Here is a 9722-nt window from a genome sequence, read left to right on the forward strand (position 1 = left end):
TGAGCTTCACAGTTTATTTAAAGAACATTGATTCGTTCACACATTGTTGTTTACACACACATTGTTGTTCACACACACACTGTTGTTCACACACACATTGTTGTTCACACACACATTGTTGTTCACACACACATTGTTGTTCACACACACACATTGTTGTTCACACGCACATTGTTCCTCCTCAGCCTACTTGTGTGAACATCGGAGCGCTGAGCCTTGAGAACAAACAGCTTCATAAATAGGCAGGAAATAACTGCTGCAGTCACATAAACAAATCTTCCTTTATTGTGTATTTATGGACAGTTTGCACATTTATGATTTATTATTAGCAACAAGAATGATTCATCATGTGCAGTAGATCGTCTCTGAGTGGAGTTATGCTAAAGAAAAGGAGTATAAATAAATAATACAGTGTGAAAACATGGGATTGTAGTTTTCCTGGACTCTGCATTCTTTAAATATCAATTTATCTCAAAACATAACTTTTAAAAATATTGGTTTATTCAAATCCAGTGTTTCCAAACATTTAAACCAGGAGTGAGATGCCACAATAACACATCATGAGGTTATTTTCTAGTAAAAAACTGACATCAAGCATCTGAACAGACGTGTTGATGGAACAGGAGGATCAGCGGCACCTTCAGATGTTTACAGATGAAGGTTCTACTGAAATGTTCTTCATCTGTGCACCTCAGCGCTGAGGCAAGACGGAGTACAATCACAGAATAACACTGTATGTTACACTCTAACGCTTAGCTCACACTCCTCACACACACTCTATACTCTTCACACTCTTCACACACACTCCACACACTCCTCATGTTTACAGATTCCAGCACATGGAGACATTTGAGTTCTGACATTAATCCCAAAGTAAATCCCAGTAAATGAAACATTTTGTACCTTTGCTTCATAGATGTCAAGAGAATTGAAGAGCTTTCAGACCCCCCCCCCCCCCACACACACACACACACACACACACACAGACACACACACACACACACACACACACACACACACACACACACACACACACTATACCTCTATGTATATTTGATGAGCAGTAATCGCTTTCCAATTAGTTTGAAGGCTAAAAAGATTAATAATGCTAAAACTGTAGCATAAGAATGTAAACAATCACTTAATGGTTCACTTCCATTAAAAACTCATTAAGGAAAGAAAGCGTCTGTGGAGCATCAGGGGCCTCGTTGGTAAACATGCATGGATCCATCACACTACACACACAATTCAGCGTAAACAGTCAGTGTGTGTGTGATGAGGTCACACTTCACATGTAGTGTTGGGGAAGCTACTTTCCATACCCATGTTACTCATGTTTAAAGTAGTTAAGTTGCAGCCAAGCTACTTTCTTAATAGCTACATTGAAGCTACTTCAATATTGAATATTTGTGCAGTTTTACTCTGAAAGCAAATAAGCAGAGAAATGTTTAAAGTTAAATTGTAATGCATTCAGATTCAGTCTGATTCATAAAGCTGGAGTTTTATTTACAAACCAAGAGTCGACATAAGATCTGAGTCTGAAGATGAGAGAGAAACAACCAAACAAAATAAAGAGTTTAGTCACAGAACATGGGATTGATGGAATCGTTGAGAACCTCAGTCGTTGCAGATGAAGGTTTGCTCAGACTACATTTCCCAAGGCCAAGCGAGGTGACCAGGAAGAGTGGTGCATGCTGGGATATGTTAAGGGCTGCAGCGGTGACGGTGTGTGTGAGTGTGTGTGCTTTGAATAAAGTTCTAACAGTGTTTGACACTGACGCTCCTCGCAAGCTACTGAGAAAAGTAGTTCAGTTAGTAGCTTTACTACTTGTAGCTAGCTAAACCCCAAAATTGCGTAATGAGATCTGTTACTTTGGCTGAGTGGATTTGTTTTACTGATTTCTGGCTTCACTTTACTGATTTGCTTTCTCCAAAATAAACACAAAGACTCTGGAAAGTTTGTTCTTCAGCAGCAGCTAAGCTACATTTTGTGCAATTCCAGAGTTTCTAAATAAAGCTTCTGCTCTCTACCATGACTGTGACCGTCTGCAAACAAGCCAGTCTGGATGTTTTCACTCAGTCTGGATGTGTCCCTGTGTCCGTGTTGTCTCTCTGACTGTATTTGTGCTTTAGTAGTTTAGACTCCAGCTCATCTGGAGTAGAAGCCAGGGTGATTCACTAAATTTGGTTCTTTTTGGACATAATACATTTCAAACACATTTCCAATATGTTGCATCTTACAAATGTTTTCCATAAAACACATTTAAGTTAAATAAAAAAAAAACGAATAAGAGAACTTAAAAGAAGAGGCACAGATTTCCTGACATAGATTCAAAACGAGCCGATGCTTTGTTAAAACATTTAAATAGAGATTTATCAAAATCCATGAAGTGGTAAAGTTCTATAGAATCATATTTTATATGAAGGCGTTCGATCTACGTATCACAAATATATTTAACATCTCTCTTCAGTTTCCTTCATCACAGAGACTCAGAGCCGCTTTGATGAAGAACGTTAGCAAAACCAAACACATCAATCATTTAGTGATCAGTGATCAATGATCTCTCCTCTGCTCAGCTTCAGCTGTATGTTTCCTCATCAGCACATTGGGGGTAATTCATTAAACACGCTCACATATCTGCCCTGGATGAGGCATCACCAAGTCGTCTCCCTATATTCACACAGCACAACTTAAACCTTGTTAGCATGATGATAAACTACATGGATATTAACTCCTGCCAGCGTGAGAAGCTGGAATGTTGAGATTTTTTGCAGGACTAGAAGGCGACAAAGCTGTCAGCAGCTCTGCAGTGCTGTGACTCAGCTTAGCATAGCTAAGCATAGCCTGCAGACTGTGTATGTCATGTCACACGCTTTAGCCTTTAGCCTGCGTGGTGCTAAAGGAGGTAAACGCTCCTCTGTCTCACAACATGCTACCTCTCTGCTGTGGGCTAGCTCGGTAGCACTAGCAACCCTCGCATTTACCCCAATAGCAAAAGCTTAGCTAACAAATGCACCGTTATGGAGAAAGACTCTGACCACGACCCTGAAATGTATAAAGTCAAGTTTGATTCACTTCCACCACTAAACACATGAGCTACAGACCAGAGGAGGTGAAGAGTCCACACACACACACAAACACACACAAACACACACACACACACGCACACACACACACACACACACACACACACACACACACACACACACACACACACACACACACACACATACACACACACACACACACACACACACACACACATCTGCTTCACTCTAACATGACGTCACCAGCTCACACATTCCCGACGTGCTGTCAGTTTGATGCCATGTTATCCGGGCTACTAGCTTCATAGCAGCTAACCCTGTTTAGAAAAGTACAACCAAAAACACCGACAGTTGATTTGTACAAAATTGTGTAACTGTGATGCAATGGCGTCTATTTCTTCCCGCAACTACAAACCGCCGAGCCCCCGCCGCCCTCTGGTGTCGGGCCGAGCAGCTAACGTGATTCTGTCATGAATTACCTCCAAAGTGTGAAGCTCACGGCTACGAGGAGAAGAATGACACTTAGACACTCTGTAACGCTCTGTAACGCTCTGTAAGCCTGCAGAGTAAAGTGCTCTGTAACTGAATCATACACGTCGTCCTGGTACAGTATCTGAGTATTTGTGCGCTTTCAGCTTAAAGGAGGACAGGGGGCGCTGTGGCCGCTCCGCCCGCTGGCGGGGCAGCCGGGGTCAAACGTCTGCTGTTGGTATCTGTGGCCTGGGGTCAACGAGGTCGTTCAGGTCGTCTGCACCGCGCAGACAGACTCAGCTCAGGTGACGCCGTCTCACCCGTCTCACCCGTCTCCACTGGAACCTGTCGCGTGGAGCGTCGTCCTCAGGCTTTGACCGACACAGACGCTGCACGGACTCTCGCCGCTCGCCGCTCACTGCTGCCCAATTCAGGAAAATCATATCACTTATATAAGATACATTTATGTTTGATAAATTATCAATAAATTTAAATAATCTGTGGTTGATAAGGCAGTCTGTCCGTGTAAAAACAAGACGTCTGAACTGAGGGATTGTTGCTGGATTGGAAGAAAAGAAAGAGTGGAATCACTAGAAATGAATCTCTGGATGAAAAAGGTGTCAAAGTTCCCACAGGTGGTCTTCTCCCATCCGTCTGTCTGTCCGATGGCCTTGATTCCCGTGGAGTTCCCCTGCACCGCAGCAGCCTGGGGGTCCTAGATCTCACTGACAGAAGCCTGGGCTCGGCGGTTATACGTGCACCGACGGCACGCTCTTGTTTAACACCTGCGCCCTTATCACCTGCACGCTAGTCATGATCTTCTTCTGGTGGCCCATCAGTGTCACGCCCAGCCGCTGGATGTCCCTGCAGCCCACACACACACACACACACACACACACACAAAGAGACATATTTACATTGCAGCTAGTTTTTCTGTGCTCACTGATCAAGCAGAAAGAGAGAGGAAGGCAGAGAGAGAGATCAGATAACTGATGGATTCACAGCGCTGATCTGAGGAACCCTGGTGTTTGAGCGACACCCCATATGCTCAGACCACAACAGACCTAAAGAACAGGTCCAGCTCTTCCTCTTTAGTCTAAGATTCTGTTTGATTTCCCTTTCACCTCCTCGTCTATAAACTACAAACGTGACCCGGAGCTCGGCCGCGCTCAGAGCTGATAAGCGGCGCTGAGGCGACATCACTCTCCGCCACGATCAATACTCACCCTTGATTCATGCCGACGACGTGTCCCAGAGTGTGGTAGCCCCCCGCTGCAAAGTGGTCCTTGTAGCGACCCATCTTGATGGTGTCCAGCCAATCAGACACTGAGTTACAGCTGCTGAAGCTTGGAATGGCTCTGTCCATCAGCGGAGGACTGCTTAAGCTGCAGAGAAAGGAGACCAACCAGGCGACACACACATTAGCTGCAGTCTGACGCAGTGTAACGCACAGAAATGATTCAGGTTGTCTCCTGGTCTGGAGAAGCAACAGGAAACAGGAAGGAAACAGGAAGGGAACTCTGGAAACCTTTTGGTCTCTCCAGACTTGAATTAGAAAGTGGCCTCCTATGATTTGTCTATTGGAAGTTCTTCTGAAAGTTTTTGAAAGTTGTTGAAGTGGTTTCATAATGTTTTCATGCATTTCAGTTCCCTGAGCTATGTGGAAGCAGCAGAGCATGAATGTATTGATGTTACAGCTGGGCCTGAAGTCCAGACACCAAACGGATGGTAAACAGTACCTGAACCAAACTGCACCAAACTGGATCAAACTGGATCACTACACTGTGATTAGCTGCTCCAGATAACAAAGCCACGGTGCCTTTATGAATGAGCTGTGGAGGAGATTGAAGGTTTATGAGTGAATGTGGTTTAATATGATGAGGATTTCATACAGGCTATCGATTTTTATCTTTTGTTCAAAGTTTAAAGTTTCCTTTAAATTATTGCAGTATTGTGACTAATAAGAGTCGCCTGAAGGCTTTGAGCCTGGCAGAGGGGAATGAAGTCGATGTGTCAGGAGGCAGAGCGGGGAAAAGACAGAGAAGAGAGAGAGAGAGAGAGAGAGAGAGAGAGGAGTCAAGAAGTGAGAGAATGAGGAAAGAGAGAGAGAGAGAGAGAGAGAGAGAGGGGGAGAGAGGGGGGGGGAGGCTTTTAAATGTTCTTAGCTCAGGCAGAAAATCAATAACAGTTAGAATGACAGAGAAGAGATGGCAGCTGTTGTTGCAGGATGGCTGCTTTGGATAGATTAATACACACACACACACACACGCACACATACACACACACACACAGATCTGAGCAGGTCCAGGCTCGGTCCGGGTGTCCTCTCAAGCCCGCTCGCTCATTCACTGTGGATCGATGTCAATATGGCGGCGAGGCTTTTACTTAAGGCCCGGCAGCACGGAGCGGCTTATTAAAGAATGAACACGACCGCTCGCTCCATCTGCCAGAGCACCAAGACGGAAACTTGGGCCGGAACTTTATCCCACCGGCTCCTGTTTGATACCAGCGGGATGAGATTGGATTTGCTGCTCTCAATGCAGGCGCTCCTGTTTTCATGAACTCTCTTATTGACCCGTCTGAAACATAAAGGATCATTATACGGCAAAGAATCTGGGCCGTACATCTGAGGAGGACCTAACATTCAGCATCCAGATTAACAATGTGACAAGGGTTGCTAACTCTAACGCTAACGTATCGCAGTATATAAACAGATGATGAAACTCTACTTCATGCTTTTGTCGCCTCCAGACTGGATTATTGTAATGTCCTCTTTTCTGGCTTCAGCTCCTCTGCCCTGAAAAAACCTGCAGCCAGTCTCTCAGGTCCAGGGCCTTGAGGTCCGGACTCTCAGGTCCAGGGCCTTGAGGTCCAGACTCTCAGGTCCAGGGCCTTGAGGTCCAGTCTCTCAGGTCCAGGGCCTTGAGGTCCAGACTCTCAGGTCCAGGGCCTTTAGGTCCAGACTCTCAGGTCGAGGGCCGACTTTAAGCTCTAACTTCTCACCTATAAGACACTACAGGGCCTGGCTCCGGTGTATTGTTCTGACCTTGTTGCCACTCACGTTCCTGTGCGACCCTTGAGAATCTCAGCAGACCTGCTTGTCCTCCCAAAGGCCAAAACCAAGGAAATAGATCATTTTCGTAACACACTCCTTTTCTCTGCAACACACTTCCTGCACTCGTTAAAGAGGCAGCGTACCGAGAAATGTTTCAATCCCGCCTTAAGACACAACTCTCTCTCTCTCTCTCTCTCTCTCTCTCTCTCTCTCTCTCTCTCTCTCTCCCTCTCTCTCTCTCTCTCTCTGCCTCTCTCCCTCTCTCTGCCTCTCTCCCTCTCTCTCTCTCTCTCTCTGCCTGTCTCTCTCTCTCCCTCTGCCTGTCTCTCTCATGTTATTTCCTGATGCATGACTGTTTGTGTTTCCTCCTCTTCATGTCTTGTTTGTTCCTCTCTCTAATCCCACTGGAACCCCCTGTTGCTCACTCAGCCAGTCCTACAGAGGGAATCTCTCTTGGAATTGCCACTCCTGAGATTCCCTGATACATGAAGGATTTCTCCTGGTCTTCCCAGAGACCTCTGGGCGGTCTGGAATGTTCCTGGTGTTGTGGGTCAGTAAAGTCCTTAGAGACAGGAAGTGATATTGGGATTTACCAATAAAATAGATTTGACTTGGCAAATGGAGGGCATAGGAACGGGGGATAGTTAGTGTCCTAATTCAGAGGAAGTCGCTCCCCACCAGCGTGGAGAACGCCCCTGGCAAACAGTTTGGCCAAATTAAATCAGCGCGTGACACAAAGCGCCCGTGTTGCTTTCCTACACAAACGCATCTATTCCCTGCCCCGCCCACCTGCAGAGCGCCTCCATGGACTTCAGATTCTCCGGGTTGCGGATTAGCTTATCCAGGACGGTGACTATCTGGCAGAAGCGCGGCCTCTCGTTGCGATCCTTCTGCCAGCAGTCCAGCATGAGCGTGTGCAGCGCGGCGGGGCAGCCCATGGGCGCCGGCAGCCTGTAGCCCTCCTCCACTGACTTGATCACCTGCACACACACAGCACAGGGACACGGACACACACACGTACAGAGACATTAGTATGACAGATCACAGTTTAAAAGAGGATATAAAGGAAATAATATAAGCATCAGAATTTATCCAATAGAGTAAAACAAATGCACGCAGGATGTGATGCAGCAGAGAAAGACAAGAAAGGAAATAGACAACGTGTCTTTGTCTGGACTCATCAAACAGACACATCGCTCACACAATATCTACATCAGCGACGTTTAGCCTGTGTGCTCCGCCTCCAAACGGCTGCTATTGGCTGATCAAACCCTGGATATTTCCTGTCGCATGTGATGACAACAGATACAACTAGAAAGAGGAGAGGACAGAGGGCAGAAGAGAGAGGAGAGAGGAGAGGGGAGAGAGGACAGAGGACAGAGGAGACACAGAGGTGATGATGATGGTGATGATGAAGGTGACTCACGTCTCTGTTGGTGAGGTTCCAGTATGGTCTCTCTCCGTATGACATCACCTCCCACATGACCACGCCGTAGCTCCATACGTCGCTGGACGAGGAGAACTTCCTGTAGGCGATGGCCTCGGGGGCGGTCCAGCGGATGGGGATCTTCCCGCCCTTTAGGGTCGATCAGAGGTGACATCATGGCTCAGTCAAAGGTCAAACATGTTGAGTCATGAAATATTTATCTATAAACTTTGATACTTCAGGAAAAGATATCAGAGGCTTTACGACCTCTTTAGTGTCTCTCTCTCTCTCTCTCTCTCTCCTCTCTCTCTCCCTCCCTCTCTCCCCCTCTCTCTCTCTCCCTCTCTCCCTCTCTCCCTCTCTCCCTCTCTCCCTCCCCCTCTCCCTCTCTCCCTCTCCCCCCCTCTCTCTCCAGCTGTGTTTGCTGTAACACTTTGTTAATCATGTCTGAACCTTCAAAGCTGCGTTTGCTTTTTAAAGTTTGATCGTTTGATGTTTGTCAGCTTCCTGTCTCCATGTTGGCTCGGCGCTCACACAGGCGATCTTTCTTCCTCTCACGTTCAGGCTGTTTGTTTTGCCTTTGCACATTAGAGCTTCTCTTTACTTTGATGGACTAACTTGTTAAATGAACGTTTGATCAGAAATAGTAAATATGTTGGTGCTTAAACCTCAGGAGGCGACTCGTCTTCTCATCTTCTCTCTGTGTGCGGCCAGTCCATCCTGTGTGTGTGTGTGTGTGTGTGTGTGTGTGTGTGCAGACGGTGTGTGCACAGTATGTTTGCTTGCCTCGATGTGGAAACTCACACTGGTGGTGTACGCAGCCTCGGGGTCGTCCTCCAGCACTCGGGACAGGCCGAAGTCGGACACCTTACACACCAGGTTGCTGTTGACCAGGATGTTGCGTGCGGCCAGGTCTCTGTGGATGTAGCCCAGGTCAGACAGGTAGGTCATCCCCGCCGCGATGCCACGCAGCAAACCCACCAGCTGGATCACCGTGAACTGACCGTCGTGTCTCTGCAGGGGGGAGAAGGAGAAGAAGGGAGGAAAAGTCAGGGAGGAGCACAGGGCAAACATGTCCTGCCCTGAGGACAACAGGGCAAACATGTCCTGCCCTGAGGACAACAGGTCAAACATGTCCTGCCCTGAGGACAACAGGGCAAACATGTCCTGCCCTGAGGACAACAGGGCAAACATGTCCTGCCCTGAGGACAACAGGGCAAACATGTCCTGCCCTGAGGACAACAGGTCAAACATGTCCTGCCCTGAGGACAACAGGGCAAACATGTCCTGCCCTGAGGACAACAGGTCAAACATCTGTGAAGATTCACAGGCAGCAAAGATGAGAAGAAGAGCAAGTGTGAGATAGAAGAAGAAGAAGAAGAAGGACATGTGAGAGAAGAGGAGCACTCATGGACACTCAGCAGACAGTGTGGGAGACAATGAGGTCCTCAGTGTGATTAGAAAGTAATCAGTCAGAAGGTCAAAGACAGAAACACAGCGTACATTTAAAGATTCTGCTTCTCCTTAATCAATAAGAACCTCTTCCTCCTCCAGACTGCAGCTTCCCTCCTGACACTCTGTGACACTGAGGGTTTGTGTAAACTGATTGTGTACGCTGTTACGTTACGTCCTTCCCCCAAAGTAGGAGGAGGAGGATGAGGAGGAGGAGGAGGAGGAGGAGCGTAAAGACCCGAAGGTAGCATCAAACTTCTAAATGAATAA

At 47.0% G+C, this 9722-nt stretch overlaps 1 protein-coding gene across 1 annotated transcript in view; it reads right to left on the minus strand.

Annotated features, from left to right (window-relative positions):
* Positions 1-1249: 1249 nt before the first annotated feature.
* epha8 (eph receptor A8) overlaps positions 1250-9722 on the minus strand; it is a 30384-nt gene continuing 21911 nt past the window's right edge. The window contains exons 14-18 of the mRNA XM_076170408.1: positions 8787-9014; positions 8001-8150; positions 7364-7554; positions 4746-4904; positions 1250-4383 (exon numbers count right to left, since the gene is read on the minus strand). Of these exons, the coding sequence (XP_076026523.1) occupies positions 4269-4383; positions 4746-4904; positions 7364-7554; positions 8001-8150; positions 8787-9014 (843 nt within the window). The 3' untranslated portion in view covers positions 1250-4268. The remainder of the gene's footprint in view (positions 4384-4745; positions 4905-7363; positions 7555-8000; positions 8151-8786; positions 9015-9722) is intronic.

Source organism: Genypterus blacodes, unplaced genomic scaffold, assembly GCF_046128005.1.
Source record: "Genypterus blacodes isolate CSIRO-AG114 ecotype Tasmania unplaced genomic scaffold, CSIRO-AGI_Gbla_v1 ptg000217l_1, whole genome shotgun sequence".
In the NCBI taxonomy this organism is placed as follows: Eukaryota; Metazoa; Chordata; class Actinopteri; order Ophidiiformes; family Ophidiidae; genus Genypterus; species Genypterus blacodes.